The sequence below is a fragment of the Vigna angularis genome, chromosome 3 (genome assembly GCF_016808095.1).
Source record: "Vigna angularis cultivar LongXiaoDou No.4 chromosome 3, ASM1680809v1, whole genome shotgun sequence".
Taxonomy (NCBI): Eukaryota; Viridiplantae; Streptophyta; class Magnoliopsida; order Fabales; family Fabaceae; genus Vigna; species Vigna angularis.
In genome coordinates this window covers 39,829,430-39,850,409 of record NC_068972.1, presented here as the reverse complement: position 1 = coordinate 39,850,409, position 20,980 = coordinate 39,829,430, and the positions used below count along the sequence as shown (strand labels likewise).

At 28.0% G+C, this 20,980-nt stretch overlaps 1 protein-coding gene and 2 non-coding genes across 3 annotated transcripts; 1 reads left to right on the top strand and 2 right to left on the bottom strand.

Annotated features, from left to right (window-relative positions):
• Nucleotides 1–865: 865 nt before the first annotated feature.
• On the bottom strand, nucleotides 866–937 carry TRNAG-UCC (transfer RNA glycine (anticodon UCC)). The gene has a single exon. It is a non-coding gene; the product is annotated as a tRNA-Gly (tRNA).
• Nucleotides 938–8,025: 7,088 nt separating this feature from the next.
• On the bottom strand, nucleotides 8,026–8,097 carry TRNAG-UCC (transfer RNA glycine (anticodon UCC)). Its single transcript has one exon. It is a non-coding gene; the product is annotated as a tRNA-Gly (tRNA).
• Nucleotides 8,098–8,862: 765 nt separating this feature from the next.
• LOC108325586 (fatty acyl-CoA reductase 2, chloroplastic) lies at nucleotides 8,863–12,671 on the top strand. Its single transcript, XM_017558682.2, has 9 exons — nucleotides 8,863–9,462; nucleotides 9,580–9,683; nucleotides 9,991–10,190; nucleotides 10,267–10,367; nucleotides 10,466–10,676; nucleotides 10,994–11,155; nucleotides 11,466–11,547; nucleotides 11,661–12,052; nucleotides 12,301–12,671. Exons 1-9 carry the CDS (start codon nucleotides 9,063–9,065, stop codon nucleotides 12,470–12,472), a joined length of 1,824 nt encoding a protein of 607 aa, XP_017414171.1. The 5' UTR covers nucleotides 8,863–9,062; the 3' UTR covers nucleotides 12,473–12,671.
• Nucleotides 12,672–20,980: the final 8,309 nt, after the last annotated feature.

Below are 20,980 nucleotides of genomic sequence, written 5' to 3'. Positions count from 1 at the left end.
AGGTGAAGGAAAAACTGTCATTTAAAAATTATTCAAGTTGGATCCTGTCACTTTTCTAAAAAATATTAACAAAGATTCCAATTAAACTAATACTAAACTTAAATATTATATCTTAGCTAGAGCATATATAAACGTTAAAAAAAATGTTTGCTTAGTGGTAATACGATTAAATGAATCATATTTCTTTTTATATTTTAAAATGAACTAAAATAAGTTTTAGTATTCAAATATCTTTCGTTCAATGAATTTTTTTTGTATAAATATATGTTGGTGTTTGGAGTAACACTAACCTATAATATAATAAATTTATTAAATGATGGTTATTATTAGTTTGAGATATATTAATTAGTACTTAAATAAAAGTGTTTTAGGACACACTCATCACGAATATAAAAAAATGAAAAAACATTGTGAAGGAGACATATACCAACCTAAATGAAAGGAGAGAAATATCTGAAATAGAAGAGATGGGAGGACAAAGGGGTATGAAAGATAGTATAAAAGTGAAAGAAATTAAATAATAATAAATATATAGTAAAGGGAATTTTTTCCAATTAGATAAAAATATTTAAATTTAAACAAAAGTAAGAAGATTGATTTTGAGATATAATAAATTTATTAAAAGATGGTTATTATTAGTTTGAGATATATTAATTAATACTTACATAAGAATGTTTTAGGAGTCACTTATCACCAACATAAAAAAAAAATAAAAGGAGTGAAATATTTGAAATAGAAGAATTGAAGGACAAAGGGGTATGAGACACGTATAAAGCAAGTGAAAGAAATTCAATAATAATTAATATATAGTAAAGGAAATAATTTTGCAATTAGATAAATAAAAAAAACATAACAATAATTAAAATGCGTTTGCCGGGAGTCGAACCCGGGTCTATTGCTTGGAAGGCAATTATCCTAACCGTTGGACTACAAACGCTACTTGATAATATAAATCTGTCTTATATTATTATAAAATAGTTATATATATAAAATTGTAGAAGAAATACTAATATTTTATATATTCATAATCATGCATTTATATCTTAAAAAGAAGAAAATAAATTTATTTATTTTAACTCATTGTCTATTTTAGATAACTCACTGATTCAACATATCAAGTAATGAATTGGAATCACATGTTTGTACTTAATTAATTATTTAAAGAGAAAACAATTTTTGTTAATCAATTATTCATTATTTATTATGTAAAAATTAAACTAATATTTATTATCTATTATAATATAATAAAAGATGATATTAGAAAAATTACCTTCTTATTTATGTTTATTCTGTTGATAAGAATCTTCATTGCGAATTTTTTTGTCATTTAATATTTTGTCATATTAATTATTTTTTCTACACTATTTTCTTTTCTTTTATGATATTTCATTACTTAGTCACTTAATAAAATTAAATTTCAAAAATTTATTTTAATTTTATTTTGTAAAATATAATCATTTAAAAAAATAATTTAATGTTTTAAAAACTATCAATAATAAAAAATATTTATATTAAATTATAATATATATATTTGTATTATTGAATATTCTCTTTATTTTAGTATGTAAAATTTAAATTGATATTACCTAATAAATAATTACACTAATAATGTCTAAATAAAATTATGTATAAAGGCTGTATTTAATAATTCATTTCAAAGAGTTAAAGTATATATATATATATATATATATATATATATATATATATATATATATATATATATATATATATATATATATATATATATATTATATTTGTAGTATAAAAAAGCACAAATGTGATTATTTTATGAAATTTAAAATCTTTAAATCAATATCTACAACGTCAATTATATCTAATAGTTTAATTTTAATAATAATGATGATGATAAATATGTTTAAAAATATATGTCAAGATCAACAATTAAAATTTATCACTTAAATTAATATACTAAATCACAGAACTATTTTTAATATTACAAATTTTTAATACAAAAATAGTAACTTACTCATATAATTATTAATAAGTGAACTTTAAACCTAACTCAATCCAATCCATTTATAAGATGATTCATATATTATAAATTGGTTTTATCTTTAATGGGAGACTTCCAATAATAACTAACACTATTTAATTGTTTGCTTTATTTGATATTTTTTTTATTTGACAGTCTAATCTTCTACAAACTTACTGTTATCTAAAGGTAAAATTATTTTGTCAATCAATTTTTTTTATCCTTATAAAACAAATAGAATTTCTTACGTCAATTTCTTTCAAATAATAAATTGAAAATATACACTTTAATCCCTATTGTATTCTTAAAAATTACTTTTAAAGTAAATTGATTTTTAAAATAAACATATAAATAATTTTTTTAAAATAAACATATAAATAACTTTTTTAAAATAAACATATAAATGCTTACACACATTTTAACTATTACTAAAAAAAATTTCTTATATATTTTCAATATATTTATTACGTTAAAGAATAATTTATATTTAAAATATTACTTTATGATTTATAATTACTTAATCATTTAATAAAATTAAATTTATAAAAAATATATTTTATTTTTATTTCTTAAAATAATATTTATTTAAAAAATAATATATGTTTATTGATAATAAAATATAAAATAAACTCATAAAATAATTTTATCATAAAAAATTTACCAATAAAAAAATATATTTATATTTTATATTGAACAATAATATAAATATTATTTTTCTTTTTAGTATGTAAAAATTAAATTAATTTTATCTAATAAAGATGAGCATTAATGATATATGTATATAAAACTCCATATAAGATTTTAAATAATTATATTTAAAATAGAATAAATTAAAATATTGTATTTAATAATTTATTTTAAGGTTTAAAATATATATTTGTAATAAAAAAGTTACATTACTTAATATTATCATTTGTAATTTACTTAATACTTTATTTCAAATGTTTAAAAAATATATTTGTAATAAAAAATCATAGATCTTAATATTATAATTTTGGTTTTAAATTTTTTTAATTTATTTTTTATTATTTTTAATTTCAAAATGTAATAATCTTAGTAAGACCAAAACAAAAAGGTAAAAGCTAACAAACTTCTTGTTTTAAAATATATCACTTATGTATTTATATTGTCATTAAATAAATATAAAAGCATACATTAAACCTATATTGATTAGATGAGTTTATAAACACACATTAGATGATTATAAAAAAAATTTATAATGAGGTTAACAATACACATTGGACAATGTTGTCCATACACTAATTAGATAAGTATAGGAAAAACAATTAGACAAGTCCACTAATCTATCTATACATTAATTAGACAAGTATAACAAGAAACATTAAATGAGTCATTTTATTCATTAATTAAACGAATAGAACAAAAATTATTAAACGGGTCTTGCAATACACATTATACCAATCTATTTATATATTGATTAGATTAGTATAACAAAAAACATTAGACAAATTTAACAATATACATTAGACGAGTCGTTTATATACTAATTAGATGAGTATAACAAACAAATTAGACGAGTAATTTCATTCATTGATTAAACAAATATAACAAAAAAACATCAAGTAGGTCTATCGATGTACTTATTAAACAAATATAACAATACACATTAAACGAGTTTATCCATACAATTAGTAGACAAGTATAGCAAAAACCATTAAACGAGACATTTCATATATTGATTAGAAAAGTCTATTAAATATATTAGACGAGTTTAAAAAAGCAAGTTCTTTCTTACATAGATTATATAAGTCTATTAATACACATTAGACGAGTCTGTTCACTCACTGATTAGATGAGTCTTGCAATACACATTAGACGAGTTTGAACATTGATTAGACAAATCTAGTAGTATACGAGTGTGTCATATACTTATGAGACAAGTCTAGCAATACATATTAGAAGAATTTGTAAATGCATTAATTAGACGAGTTTAAGAATACACATCAAAAAAGATTTTTCATACATTTAATAGACGAGTATTGCAAAAAATATTATACGAGTCTAACAATACACATAAGATGAAACTATAAATACACTAATTAAGGTCAACTTCTCATTGGTCAATTCTAGGACTTTAACAATATCAAATTAATCAACCATAAACTCTCACACTTATGCTATCTTATCTAAAAATTCCTTTCTCATCTTCCATCCCTCTACAATGCTCTATTTCTCTTTCTCTCAATTTTTACGTGTCTCTCTTTTTATGCTCTCTTTTTTTTTTTCTAATTCAATAAAACTTTTTTTTTCTTAAAATAAATTCTCTTATAACTAAAATAAACCACTTACTCAATGCTTCCTATAATATCTCAATTGGTTTGCTATGTTCTATTTTCTAAATAAAAGCAAAGGTTTTCCATAAACCTTTCTCCCTAAGATTTGAATTCACATTCTTCTTAAGATGTGTTGCACTTCTATCAACAAAATAAATAAATAACATAAAACTTTATGTTCTACTCAAGACTTGCACAAGTGACCACGTAGTCCATCAAAGAGCTTTCACCAACTAAGCTACACCATATCTTGTGAACTCATGCAAATTCTAATAAAACATACACAAGTCTTATTTACCAGCTCTACATTTTCTCGGGTTTTACATGTGTTCATATATTAATTAGACGAATCTAACATTAAATATTAGATGAACTTTTCGATATATTGATCATACGAATCTAGCAATACACATTAAACCAATATATTTATACCTTAATTTGTATTTATAATAAATATACTCAACGTATTTTTGTATAATTTATTCTTTGTATTTTTAGGAAGTTTATTCCATATTTTTTCACATGTTATATCTTTTGTATTTTTACAAAATTTACTCTTTATATATATATATATATTAACTTAAAAATATTATCATTTCTTTCTCAACTTGTAAATATCTTTTAATATAATATATCTTTAAATATATTTTAATATAATATATATTTATTAACATAAAAAATACATACAAAACATCAATTCTAGACACAAATTTAAAACTAATTATCTCTTATAAAAAAATAACAAATATGAACATTTTTCACCAAAGTTACAAGCTTGTTAACTAAAGTTTAAGAGGGTTACTCCCTACACCACCCCACTTTGCTCCCTGCACCACCACATTTTTTTAAAATTCCAAAACTATCCTTTATATTTTAAAATATCCTACACCCCACCTTTTTTCTTCAACGGATGTCAACATCCGTTGAAGAAAAAATTCTTCCACGGACGTGCCACATCCGTTAACGGAAGTGGCGACATCCGTTGCCTTTTTTTGTTTTTTAGTTTTTAGTTTTTTTATTTTTTTTTGTTTTAAATTAATATATAAATATTATTTAATTATTTTAAAATTATTACTTAATTATTTATAAATTAATTTTATTTTATTTAATAAAATAATTATTATTAATTTTAATTTATGTATTATTATTTTAATAATAATTAAAAAATTTATTATAAATATATTAAAACGGATGTGCCACATCCGTTGCTTTTTTTGTTTTTTATTTAGCTTTTTTATCTTTTTTGTTTTAAATTAATATATAAATATAATTTAATTATTTTAAAATTATTACTTAATTATTTATAAATTAATTTTATTTTATTTAATAAAATAATTATTATTAATTTTAATTTATGTATTATTATTTAAATAATAATTAATTTTTTTTTATAAATATATGAAAATGGATGTGCCACATCCGTTAACGGATGTGGCGACATCCGTTTGCCTTTTTTTGTTTTTTAGGTTTTAGTTTTTAGTTTTTTAATTTTTTATATTTTAAATTAATATATAAATATTATTTGATTTTTTAAAAATTATTATTTAATTATTTATAAATTAATTTTATTTTATTTAATAAAATAATTATTATTATTTTAATTTATATATTATTATTTAAATAATAAATAAAAAACTTTTTAAAAATCTATTAAACGGACGGATGTGACCACATCCGTTGAAGTTTTTTTTTTAAAATAAAAATAATAAACTAAAATATAAAATATGTAAATGGATATTACAGATGTCAACATCCGCTGAAGGTAAAACGGATGTTGACATCCATTTTATAAAAGGGCAAATAAAATATGGGGAGGTACAGGGAGCTGTTGGTGGTGGTGGAGGGAGCAACTCCCAAAGTTTAAAGTCATAAGTCTCCTTTTTAGGTTCATTTTAAATCGCAGTCCTTTTCCTCAATCTATGGCCAACACCCATTGACCATTATGAGATTGCAAAATCTCATCTGCTCTCTGCAATGACTTTGACACATCATTAATTACAAAGAAAAACCTCATTGGTTAGTCAAAGAGTGATTAAACAATTGCAAAAGTAACACAAACCACACCACATATCTCTTGGGAAAGTTAATTACTTAGGTCATTTTTTATTGATTATTATTTTAACTTAAAAAAACTAGGTTAAATTGGGTATGGCGTTTTTGTTATAGGAATAAAACTCATATGCCATCTATAATAACGATTGTATAATGCTTAATCAATAAATCAATCCAATTTTCAATTATTGATTTTTTTTTTATCAATAACCATTGAATTATATAACACTATTGTGATTCTATAGAATTTAAGCATCGTTTTACATATAATTTAAAATTATGTAACCGTATAATTTAATATTATATATACTTTTTATATTATATTATATATATATATATATATATATATATATATATATATATATATATATATATATATATATATATATATTTAGATAGATAGACACACATGAAAGAAAATGGTACCATTAACTTTATTTATTTTATGGGTGGATATTCAGTAAAGATGAGTGAAAAAATATCCACATTCCAAACTCACCTTATTGCTTTTAGTGAGAAGTCTTATCAAAACGTCAATCATATTAATTATTTCTGTAAAAATAAATCATATCAATTCTTAAATAGTGAAAATTAGGCATAATTTTTTTAATATTTAGTTATATAGGTTGATTTTCATTCTAAGAACATTAGAATATATGTTTAGAGATAAGTTTATAGATCACATAAGTAGATATTTAAATTTACAAGGATTGTTTTTCCCATTTAGAATACAGTGCAGTAAGATCAAATTATTTCGAAAAGAAATCACTTTTTAATTTTATTATACAATAAATATCTTTTTTAATGTCCTTCTCCTAAAATATAATATCATCAATATTATTATGAGACTAAGTAAATCACTTACAAAAATATTTTGTATCATTCTTTATTTTAATTTTACAGTAGTAATTATTCTATCAAAAGTATGTTAAAGGAAAAAATGGAAGGAAATATAATAAATTTATTTTATACTTAAGATGAAAATTTTTAATTAAATCTTAAGTTAAGCATGTTAATGTACTTTTTCAAATTGAGAAACTGATGAAGTAAATTTTAAATCTACGGAACTAAAAATACAATTTTTAAATTTAGAAGATTAAAACAAAATTTAACCAAAATTTGAAGGATTAAAAAGTATTTTAGACAAAAAAAAATTAAAAAAACAAAAGTTCTCATCTTATTTTCGTCACATAATTTGTGAAGTACACGTCCGTTAGTCATACTCATTAGTTCTTGATTATTAAAACAATATTTTTTGAAATTAAAAAATTAATTTCCAATTTGAGGAATTAAAAAAAAATTAACGAACTAAAACATATTTTAACCATTAACTCGTATAATCCAATTTATATAATTGATTAATTCAGCCTATCAAACATTGAATAGAGTCGTATACTAGATAAAACTTTATTAATGTTTTAGAGTAGATATGTAATTTAATGTGTTATTTACTTTTTTTGTTTAAAATTGTAAAACTCACGTAAAAGCAAATTTCTGTTATAGAAATTATAATTCAAGATAAATAAACATAAAATTCATTATAATCCATTAAATATCAAATAGATTTCATGGTTTTATAGTTTTCTTAATTGTACTGAATCAAACAATTTAGAAAGAAAAAAATTAGATAAAAAATTAAATTAAAAATACATTAATTAAACCACTTTAAAATGTGTTTTGAAAAATTGCGTTTGCCGGGAGTCGAACCCGGGTCTATTGCTTGGAAGGCAATTATCCTAACCGTTGGACTACAAACGCGCTTTTGATTTTAGTCATATTTTATTTATATTACAGTATTAAACTTTGGTTTAGTAATAAAGTATAAACATGCAGTTCTTGCATTTATATGTAATTTTGAAAATATAATGATGCTAAGGTAGAATTTGGCAAAATATTGTATAAAAGGTTGAAATATTACAAATTTGGTGATTATAAAACATATTACAAAAATGGTACATCTTAGTTCTCATCAAAAGCATTTTTTCAAGATGGCATGTCAAATCTTACCCATTTTAAAGCTTCAATTTGTTTTTTTATGTATTATATCATCCATTAATAATCAATATTTAAGTTGAAAAAGATCAAATTTGAAAAAGATCAAATTTGAAAAAAGTAAAAATCTAAAGTAACAAATAATGCAAAAAAGGTTTAATATTTAGTGTATGATCCAACATGATGATTATCTCTAAAAGATTACATATGTGAAAAAACAGAAGAAGCAAAAAGACAAAAATATAGTTAAGTCTAAAGAGGAAACAAAACCAAAACGAGTGTCTCACACACTGTCACACCCTTTCTTCTGCTACATTTTCTACCAAAGCATAGATCACAGAAAACCACCACTTACCAAGAAGAGAAAAAATCAAACATGTGAAACAAAGAGTGTTTCCTTCTTCTAAGCTTTAGGTGCCTGCATGTGATGTGAGGTGTAACAATGAGGCAAAAAGAGAGTTTTTTCATCTCTTTCATTTCACAAAAACAATATTATATAAGCACCTAACTCTCATCTTATTCATCCTTAAATCCACCCTACCTTTCTTTTCCCTGCATTCATTCTTTTTGTGCACCAAACCAACCAAACCCTTCTGTTATCTTATACACTTCAGTTTGTTTACTAGCTTTTCTTTTTGGTTCAGTTCAAGTCAACCACTTTTAACTGCACAACATCTAGAAATCACTTCCTTTTTTGCTCTGGACTCTGATTCTTGTTTTCCCTGCTAGTCATGGGGGTCTTGTCCATAGGTTATTCTTATTCATCAAGTTTGCTCAGTAAACTCATTGAAGTGCCACAAAACAGTGTGTGGTACTCTTCAAGGAGGAAAACAAGTGTTGTGTACTGCCAGGGGGAAGGGAATGTGATCAAGTCCTCTGGCTTTTCTTCTGTGTTGACAGAAAGATCATCATTGGTTGGCACAGATAATAACACTGCTGCAACTCTGATGGAGGCAGGGAGCTTGGTCTTGTCACAAAATGGGAAAAATCAGGCAGAGATTGTTGTGAAGGATTTGATGCCTTATGGTGCACCAACAACATTGATAGGGTTGGAAGATGGAATAGGCATTGTCAAATTTCTCAGAGGGAAGAAGTTTTTCATTACTGGGGCAACTGGTTTTCTAGCCAAAGGTACGTATGTTAAATATAATCATTTGTGGAGATAATATGCTAAGGATCTTTAGAGTCTTCAGTGGTTTAATTGCTTTGACTATGATATATAGTGACATTTTGTGTGCTTTGATTCAGTTTTTATTGAGAAGATTCTAAGGACAGAACCAGACGTGGGAAAAATGTACCTTCTGATCAAGGCGAAGAATAAGCAAGCTGCTATGGATAGATTGCAAAATGAAGTAAGGTTTTTTTAGAAATTCAGAGAAAAAAGAAAAAACTATTTTCACACATAGTTACAAAAAGGGTATTTTAATTTCGCTTTGTTTCAAGATTTGTACATGAAATAGTCATGTTTTTGCTGTTTCTATATGATTCTTTGGAAATACAGAACAACCAGAAAATAAGATGATGTTTTTTGTAGTTTTGAATATAGGAATGAGTAGAAAATGTTGTCATGCCAACAAGCTCTTGTTTCTTCAGCTTTCATCTGTCAAAGTACATGGCTTCATTTCATGATCTCATTGATATTTTGTTCGTGTGGTTTAGATCATAAATACAGACCTTTTCAGATGCCTTCAACAAGTCCATGGAAAATCGTACCAAGCCTTTATGTTGAGCAAGCTAGTTCCTGTTGTAGGCAATATTTGTGAGCATAATCTTGGACTAGATGAAGATATATCCAACGTTATTGAAGAGGAGGTAGATGTCATTGTAAATTCTGCAGCTAATACAACATTTGATGAAAGGTTACCCTCTAATACTCTCCATAAGCTTCCCCACCAATGATAAGTTCTTTGTCTAATCATTGACTGATGTGATCAGATATGACACTGCTATCAACATAAACACCATAGGACCATGCCGTCTTATGAACATTGCCAAAAAGTGCAAGAAGCTTAAGCTCTTTCTCCATGTTTCGACAGGTAAAAATACAACAAAGAGCTTAAAAATCAAATGCATGTGCTGTGTATGATTTACATGTATATACCAAAATGAAAAAATCTTTCTTGTAATCTTACAGCATATGTCAATGGACAAAGGCAAGGTAGGATCATGGAAAGACCATTTAGCATTGGACAGTGCATAGCAAAAGAAAAATTCATATCTGAAGTTTCACCAAAATACATTCCCACACTGGACGTTGAAGGAGAAATAAATCTGGTTTCAAATTACAAAGGGGATGTTGAAGACAACTTACTAGCTCAGAAGATGAAGGAGATTGGTCTAGAGAGGTATTCAGTGTCCTTATGAAGCTTTTAAACTGTTGTTGTGGTTTCATTGCAATCACATATGCTACAAAAAGTTACAGATAAATGAAACTGATGCAACTACTATTACTGTTGTGGATATTCCAAAAACCTTAAAATTACAGCACAACTATGGTCGCAGACAGTTTATTAACAACTTTTGTCTTACCTTTGCAATTTTTATCATTTTGTGATAAGATCAAGAAAAACAGTAGAAAGAAACAGAAGGGTTCACTCTCCTATTTAGATTTTGATCTTAAAATTCAGAATCTGGTTTGATTGTTGAGTTATTTCCAACACAGGGCCAGAAGATATGGGTGGCAGGATACTTATGTGTTCACAAAGGCTATGGGAGAAATGATGATTGACAAATTGAGAGGGGATATTCCAGTTGTTGTAATGAGACCAAGTGTCATTGAGAGCACTTTCAGTGAACCATTTCCTGGGTGGATGGAAGGAAATAGGTGAGTTATTGCCTCTTGCATTAAAGAAAAGTGAAAGAACTTGAGAACATTTGTATAAGCTTAAAAAAAGTGATTTTAAGATAGCAGAAAGTAATTTTCGTTTAGAGAACAACTTTTCAGAAGTTACTGTTTCATAACTTCTCAAAAGAATCTAAAATCTGATTTCCTTCTTCAAATTCTAATTCTTTTAAATGCTTGACAAATCCTTTCAACATGTTTCAAAAGTGAGACTTCTGAGAAGAAGAATCTGAACAAAATGTACTCTAAAATTGTCTGATATAACTAAAATGTGTTTCTTTCAATCCACCAGGATGATGGATCCAATAGTTCTATGCTATGGGAAGGGTCAGCTAACAGGTTTCTTGGTGGATCCAAATGGAGTGCTGGATGTAGTAAGGGACATTAAAGAATTAGATTATTTAAACAATTCTTAAACTCCATAGATTGATAGATAATACACAATTCTCAGACTAAATAAACAGTGCTTCATTTGCTCTCATCATAGGTTCCAGCTGACATGGTTGTGAATGCAACCTTAGCAGCAATGGCAAGGCATGGAGTGACCCAGAAGGCAGATATCAATGTGTACCAAATTGCTTCATCAGTGGTGAACCCCCTAGTCTTCCAAGACCTGGCAAAGCTTCTGTATGAACATTACAGTTCCTCACCATGCATTGACTCAAAGGGTAGGCCAATTCAAGTTCCATTGATGAAGTTGTTTAGTTCTACAGAAGAATTCTCTGGTCACCTGTGGAGAGATGCAATTCAGAAAAGAGGTCTCACACCCTCAAAGGGGAAGAAAATGTCTCAAAAACTTGAAAACATGTGCAGAAAATCAGTGGAGCAAGCCAAGTACTTGGCCAACATTTATGAACCATACACATTTTATGGTGGAAGGTTAGATATACTCATTTCATTTCCCACTCTTCAACTGGTAGCAGCACTAGTACTCAGATATGCAGAAAGAAAGAAAAACATTAATTTTCATGTAAACTTTTTGCACATATTAGAAACTAAAGTCTATAACTTAAGTAAAGAATCTTACAATACATAACAGTTTATGATTACATGATACTGCAAAAAATGTTACAATACATAACAGTGTAAAATAGTTTACTGATTTTAAACCAAGAACTGTGATGCAGGTTTGATAACAGTAACATACAAAGATTGATGGAAAGTATGTCTGAAGAAGAAAAGAAGGAATTTGGGTTTGATGTAAAGAGCATTGATTGGAAAGAGTATATCACCAATGTTCATATACCAGGACTAAGGAGACATGTGATGAAGGGAAGAGGAATGAGTAACAACCAGTAACTTACAAGTTCTGCAATGAAATCAATCCTTTTATTTATGCTGGAACAAACTGTACTAATATGTGCATTTCCTTCTTTCATTGAATCCATTAGGGTGTGGCAAAAACTACAACAAGGACATGCTTCATTATTTATACTGTAATTTAATAGTAAGAATAATCGAATCTCTGTAGAAGTTTTTCAAGTTTCAATCCTTAATACAAAATACAAGTCTAATATTTATAAAGCATAAATTCTAACTACCCATTACAATCATTAATTTTTAACTATCACAGAGCCTTGATCTTCAATGTTTACGGTTGATGGCATTCTAATCTTTATTTTCAAAATATTCAATATCTAAGTATCTTATTAAGATACTGTTTTATAAATAAAAAATAGCCGTAATTAAACACAGTTTTGCTGGTTGAATATGAAGGAATTAGAGAGTGGATAAAATACAATAATCCTAATGTTGACATGAAATATAAAAACACTACTATTTCAGATGTAAAAGAAGGAATATATTGAACAAATAGATAAAGTTAAAAGAAGGAATATATTGAACAAATAGATAAAGTTAAGCAAATTATGTCTAAGATTCCTAATAGAATTTGTTTAACATGTGATATTTAAACTATAATTACTTTTACAAGATATATTTGTTCAAGTGCACACTTTGTTGAAAAAAATTGGAAATTGACAAGTAAGATTCTTAACTTTTATGTTCATAGAAATTTATTATGTAATGGTGAGTTTTTCCACGTAGGATGTTATGCTCATACAATTTAATAGTTCAAGATGATATAAAGGTGATTGATAAAGCCCTTCATAGTATTAGAGAGAATATTAAATATGTTAATCATAGGATGAAGAACTCTCAAATCCAAATATTGTGTTAGTGATGGTATAAATATGAGCATTGTTTGAGATTAGATGTGATTACAAGATAGAATTCGACCTATTTAATGCTTGAATGTGCAATCATATACAAACTTTTTAAATTCTCAAAGTGGTTGATAGAAATTATAAAAATTGTCCATCTTCTTGAGGGATGGGATAGGAGAGAGAAAATATGTCAATTCTTATAACCATTTTATGATATTACAAACATGATCTCTAGTTCATCTTATCTCACTTCAAACTTGTATTTTATACAAATTTGAAAAATTCAACTTATCATTGAAGAGAATTTGTTGAAGGAAGATGTCACCTTAAAGGATATGGCTTAGAATATGAAAGAGAAGTTTCAAAAGTATTGGAAGAAGTATAGTATTGGGTTAACTTTTGAAACTATTATTGGCCCACGACTAAAGGTTGGTTTTATGACGTATTGTTATAAAAATTGGATCATCATACCTATGTAGAGAAAACATAGAAAGTGTTAAAGAAGTTCAAGAGGTTGTTTAAAGAATATGTAAAGAACTTGTCTATCTCTAGTGTTTCTTTTTCCTAATCAACTATTGAATCTATTTTGATGTGCATTTGGTGCTTATTTAGGTATCATTTTATACCTAACGTTCATTGTTTTCATTTTTTTCTAGTTTGGCTTTGATAATTAATATGTAATGCTAGGATTTTAAAACATACTAGAATGAATCAAAATCTATCGTGGCAAGAATGAGATAGATGCTTATTTAGATGAACCATCAATACAGGATGATCAAAACAATGAAGATTTTGATGCGCATTTGATGCTTATTTAGGTGTCATTTTATACCTAATGTTCATTGTTTTCATTTTTTCTAGTTTCATTTTGATAATTAATATGTAATGCATTATAGGATTTTAAAATGTATCAAAATGAAAATGTATCATTGGCAAGAACGAGATAGATGCTTATTTAGATGAATCAACAATAGATGTTGATGAAGACAATGAAGATTTTGTTGTGCTCAAATATTGAAAGACTAATGAAAAAAAATTTGTTATATTATCTATAATTGCTCGAGATGTGTTTAGTATTCTCATTACTATAGAGACATCATAGTCAACTTTCAACAAAAGTCAACCTATACTTTTAAAATATAGAAGTTCCATTATTCTCGAACTTGTGCAAATGTTGATTTGTGCTCAAAATTAGCTATATGAATTTTCTGAAAATCCTAATGATAAGTTTATATGTTATTATTTTTAAAAGGTTTAATACATCATTTGGTCCCTAGTTTTGGGATTTTTGTTCAAAGTCGTCCTACGTTTTAAAAAAGTTCAATTAGGTTCCATATTTCGTTAAAAAATGTTCAAAATGGTCTGTTTGGCTTACGACGTTAAAAACATAACGGTGTAGTTGCCTGCGTGACCAAAACTAAATGACGTGTAAAACTTTTGCAATACATGGCACATATTATATATTTGAATGTGTAAATTTAAAAAAAAATAAAATAATAACGTCACAAAATGAGTTAAATCAAATTACCCTTATCTAAAAATCCTATCGTTATTTCTGGGTTTAACAATCTGGTGAAATTGGTCTTGTAATCACTATGGCGTGGTGATTCCTTAAAGGTGAAATTTGAAGAGCGTACGTACGTGAGGTAAGTGTTGCTAACCCTAGCCTACTTACTTGATGTTCTTGTTGGATTTGGGGGTTAGGGTTTGAGGTGGAAATAAAGGGTGGAGTGGAGGTTGAAAGTATTGGTGGAGAGGAAGTGGATGGTGGGGAGGAAGTGGATGGTGGAGTGGAGGTGGACAGAGATGATGGACTGGAGGTGGAAACTAATGGTGGAGAGGAGGTGGATGGTGAAGTGGAGGTGGACAGAGATGGTGGAGTGAAGGAGGAAACTAAGTTAGATATCACTCATGTGTTTTTCGTTGATATCCATTTGGGACCAAAGTACATAGTTTTAAATTGAAAAGGGGACCACATTGCACAGTTTTTTACCAAAGGGGAAACTAAATTTAACATTACATATAAACACCTGAACGTAAACATTGAGTTTCACCTTCAGAGTACATGAACATAAACATTGACCTAGACCTTAATGTAAACCTTGACCCACCTACGAACATCAACTTAAACATGCTCACATTGTCACAATGTTCACCATAATAACAACACACACAGCTCCAACTAACAATTTTATCCTTTCTCTGACAATTTCACCATCTCTTTCGTCAATCTTTTCTTCATTACACCACTTTAAAAAGTTACTGTACATCCCTCTTGAAGATTCACCCTATTATTCACCAAATAAGCCACCAAAATTGATTTTAACTCAACAATCTATGAACAAATAAATTCCAAATTAAGTGAGAAGGGTAAACCAGACGTGCGCCATTAGTGTTGGAGTCGAACGTGATCATCGTCGTTGTTGCATCTTTTCCAAGGCGTGCCGTTGGCCAAGAACTCCACCAACGTTACCACCAACCCTTTTTCTCAATTATTGTTCAACGTTTTTCCTCCTCTTTGAATGAGTTTTTTCTGGTTGTGAGTATTTGAGGTGAAGAAGAAGATAATGATGGGGTGATGGTTGCCGAAATGTTGGGAGAGAGACGGGGTTTCTGATTTTTTGTGAATTGCAAATTGGCAATTAGGGTTATGATTTTGCACATGATTTTGTGAATTGTGGATTGATATTCTGATTTTAAAAATTGCAATTGGGGTTTCTGATTTTACACATGATTTTGCACAAACCCTAACCCTTTTGTTTGACCTAATAACTTCAACTTTTTAACATTTCCACCTACCTTGCCAACTCAATTCACCTCACCTTGCCACACAATCAAAAACTGTACACATCATTCATTTTTCGCCACGGAGGCAATTGCACAATTATGTTTTTAACACCGTAAGCCAAAAAGACCATTTTGAACCGTTTTTAATGAAATATGAGGCCTTACTGAACCTTTTTAAAAGGTAGGACAACTTTGAACAAAAAACCCAAAACTAAAGACCAAATAATGTATTAAACTTTTTTAAAATTACTTTACATTAAATTATTAACTCTATACTAGTTGTTTGATTGTATTTGGATTGGTTGTAATAAATGAAGTTGTTGAAGATATTTTTTATCATGATAAAATCATTAATGAGTCTAAACCTTTTAAAGATGTTGAAAAAGCCAACAGTGGTACTTCTTCCTGATATATAATTTATACAATTTTATATTAATTTTTAAATGACATGGATATTTGAGTTTTTTTTTTCCTCCATGCAAAAATAGAAGACTGTTGCACTCTCTGCATGAATTATTTTTAGATGTGATATATACTAACAATTTCTCTTCTGTCCTTATAATATTTAATTCATAAAGAATTAGAGTAACTGATCAAATTACACAAAAAATTTGTCCATTAATTAATTCAATGAGATTAATGTTGTTTAATAATATATTTTTTTATAAGATGGACTATTACTGTATTGCTATTTTTAATTACCATATTGTCTTTTGAATTTTGTTTTTACACTTTTTTCGATTTGAACATATTTTAAGCTCTTGTTAGTGAAATGTGAAATTATTTTGTCTTTTAAGTACAAATGGACACTTTTTCCTTCAGTTTTATAATGTATTCTTATGGAATGATAAAAAACACTACTGATGATTGTATTTTTTTTAGTGCCATCAAGCAATCGTTATGTTTATCATTGTTGAAGAAGAGTACCTCAACTATTTTGAAATTTTTTCAGCTATCTTGCTCCATTTTCAGTATCAAGAGCCTTGGCTATGAAAAATAAGAGGTATGAATGTTTAAGCAAATATAGAAATGAACAACGAATTATGTAACTGATGTGCATCATGTAAAACCTTGAAAATGACATCTAGAAGAGAGGGACAAATGTCTCAATTAAAAGAGTTTGAGCATTTTATAGGATTTTTCCAAAGCACAACTCATCCCATTTTCTTATAATCTGTATCTCTCTAAAAACTAAAGTATTTTCTTTTCTCCTCCTTCTCTCTACTTTCTTTCTTATATTTCTCCATCTTCTCTCTAAATTTTATGCTTCTTTCTTCTTTCGATCAGCAATCCGGTGGTGCTTGAGCACTTCTGGTATACTTCATTTTTCACCGATCAAAATCCTCTCTTGAAGCTGGTAAGGTCTGAACCTTCTTCTTGTGAATTCTTTGTGTTTTCTGTACATGCGAGCATTTATCGGCTTGCATGTGTTCTTGCATTGTTCCTGAGTCTTTTCTCTTTTGGTTTCTTCGGTTGGTTTCGTTGTACCAACCAAAAATTGTGGTTGATTGTAAAAAGTTCTTGGATTGAAGTGTATAAAAGTGGTCTCTTGGATTCGAGGTAAGGGAAGCTAGCTAATTTAATTAATTGGTTTGATGTATGAATATATTTTTTGATGATTATGCATGTGTATGAAATTGATTTGGAGGATTCTCTATGAATGTAAAATTGAATGATTTGTGTTCGGTTGAATTGGTGTGGACTGTTAAATGAAGATGTTCATGATGATTGTATTTATGTTGAGTTTCTGGTTCATTGTCGAGTGCATTATGAAGAAGTGATATAGTAAAATTTGAGAAAATGATGTTCGTTGTGAATGTGGTCGGTATAGAGAATCTGAGTAAGTGGTATAAGACTTGTTAGAACCCTTGAGTTACTTAAAACTGTAATAAAGTTAGGAAATATGATTTTTGGTCCTTGAGTTGATGATTCAGCAGAATTTACTCTCAAATCTGAGATGAAACTCTCTAAATGATGTTAGAAAGGTTTAGGTATTCTTAGTTTAGTTTAGAAATGTGTATGATTCATGTTTGGAGGATTAGGAGTTTGTAAAAATGTTTAGTTTTGGTAAAATTTGATGTGCTCATAATTTTGCAGAAGTTTCTACATAATTATGGAGAAAACTGAGGGTTCGTGGTTGACCGCTCGGCCATGCTCTGATTTGGCCGTTCGGCCTTCTTTTGTGTTCGGTTATTAATTGGGTTTGGTGTCTTTGAAGTCCTCCCAGTTCATGACCGTTCGGTCTTAGTAGCGCTCGGTCTCGATAGTGCTTGCTCTGTACTACCGCTCGGTCTCGGTAGTACTCGGTCATATGCCAACACTTGGTCTTAGTAGTGCTCGGTGATGCACTAAGCGCTCGGTCTTGTACTAGCCATTAGGCTAATGATAGCGCTCGGTCTTGTACTTGCCATTATGTTAGTGATAACGCTCGGTTATGTACTGTCTTGGTAGTGTTAAGTCTTGTACTAGTGCTCGTTCTTGGTAAGTGATTGGTCTTGGACTAGCGCTCGTTCAATATAGTGCTCGATTTTGTACTAATATTTATGTTGGTGTTAGCGATCAGTATTATTGAGTTGTATGGTCTTTTATGAGCGCTTGTTCTTATACTTGTGCTCAATATCATATTTGTACTAAGTTAATAGTGTTCGGTCTAAGCCAATATTTTTCGTTCTGAATCATTATTGATTCATATCAGTACGAGTATTAGACTCCTGCTTGAGTCTTATTGTCTACATGATTGTTCGGTCATGTTCTCATATTAGGAGTACTCTCCCACTCGGTATTGTTCACAGGTTAGGATTGATCCTTCATGTTCGGTCTTAATCAAAGGTGGGGTATTGTTTTACTGAGACATGTGATATTTATTAAAAGATGTGAAGAACAAGGAATGATCATAATTCTAATGTATTGATGATGAAGTATGATGATATCTGAAATGTGATATAAATGAAATAGTATGGATATGAACGAGTATTCCAGGGAGGAATATTTCTAGATTTGTTATGGAATTGTAAAGTATGAATATGGTCAGACTAAGGTCAGACTAAGTTGTCATTCATCCTGACATTCTAATGGTCACCGAGTCTCAAGTAGAGAATGGTGGCGCATGTGGTGATAATAGCAGGAGGCATGGTTGCGTATAGCTTGGGGTTCCAACTATCAGACTAAACTCATGTGTAGACTTGGGTTTCCAGCTACAGTGAGGGATGAAGGGTTAACCTCGTGTGGTGGCTTGGGTTTCCAGCTATGGTAATTCTGATGATTTTCCGGATTACCTTTCCAAGAGTGCAAGAACGTCGTAGTTACAAAATTCATACAGTCCGAACAGTCAGAGTAAAGTGAACAGTCAATGCATGCATTGTTATATGATTATGGTTGGAAATGTATGATTGTTTGTTGCATGATGGACTGATTGATTTATATCAGATTTATGTGAGTTACCTGTTTACATAGTTAAGTAAATTACACTAGCTTACCCTTTAGTTTCCTGTCTTGTCTGGTTGTCCTTTCGGTCGTCCTTTTCCTTGCAATTATCACCCTGTGGGTGTGAGCAGAAGTTTCTCTGGAGCAGGCGATGGCAGGAGGAGATGGTTCTTGTTAGGGTAAGACCGTTCGGTCTGGTGCTGGTTTTGTATTAGTATAGGACCGTTCGGTTTAATACATTGCTTGTTTATCGATCGGTATGCAAGTTGTGTTAGTATAGGTTTCTATAAAGTTATAAATTTATGGTTATATTAGGATAACTGTAAATTAACTTTATTCTTCTTATAAACTGTTTTATTTTGTTATGAATGTAAGGACTTCTAAGTATAGTTTAAAACTATATTTTTTGGATGTGACACACCACTGCTAATTAAATTAACGTTTTTGAAGTTTCCTTTTAAAATTCATCAATGCTGGTTGTTAAGGGTTTTGGTTCATTTTTATTAATATTCGAATAATTTTTCCAAACATTACAAGCAAATATAATGGATCTTTGTTTTCCTACTAAATTCTCTTCATTTGTTGGATCTAACCACATTCTTCTGTTTCCTTTTCTTATTTATGGAGGGGCCTATGATGATGACCACATATGACTGTTTTGGCATGACTTACTTAACTCAAGATTCTCTTATTAAAAAAAAGTCTTCAAATAGTGTAACACTACATTGCAAATATGTGATTTAGATAAGTTTCAAATTAATTATGTGATTATCAATTAGAGTTTTATCGTACTCTATACTTATATTTAATTATTTTCATATTTATGGTTGGTTTAGTATTATATTTTTCTTATAAAAAAATATTTATAGATTAATCTTGACTCATGAGATTTTGTCTATAAGCTTTTTTAATAAAAGATTTTATTGATATTGTTAACTTTTTTTACTCCAACTCAGGTCAACTAAGACCAAATTATATAATTTGATAGAACTAGTTACAACCATTAATTTTTAACATCAATCTTCAATGTCTACCATTTTTAACATTCTAATCTTTATTTTCAAAATCTTCCATATTTAACTATCTTATTAAGATACAGTTTTTATAAATAAAAAATAGCCATCACTTCATTCTAGGGATTCTAAAAAACACATTTCTGAACTTCATCAAAATAAATCATTTTAATTCTTTTTAAATATTTATTTTTGTTGATTTTTTTACATAAGAATGTATGATTATCAATATTGAGAATTTTCAACCACACACTCTTGGCTTATTTCGTAATTTTAAAAAATAATGATTTCACTTCATTTGAAAACATTTCTTTTATTATACAATTTCTTTCAACCGTTCAATTCATTCAATATCACTCAAATCTCCGAAATATTTTTTCTTTTAATATTTACAAAAATAATAAATATTTACAAAATAA

Bases quoted from the DNA above. Each gene is read 5' to 3' on its own strand.
- LOC108325586 (XM_017558682.2), top strand. From the start codon at position 9,063: ATGGGGGTCTTGTCCATAGGTTATTCTTATTCATCAAGTTTGCTCAGT. The intron at 10,191-10,266 runs GTTACCCTCTAA...TGATGTGATCAG, and splicing joins AATACAACATTTGATGAAAG to ATATGACACTGCTATCAACA. The intron at 11,156-11,465 runs GTGAGTTATTGC...TCAATCCACCAG, and splicing joins GGGTGGATGGAAGGAAATAG to GATGATGGATCCAATAGTTC.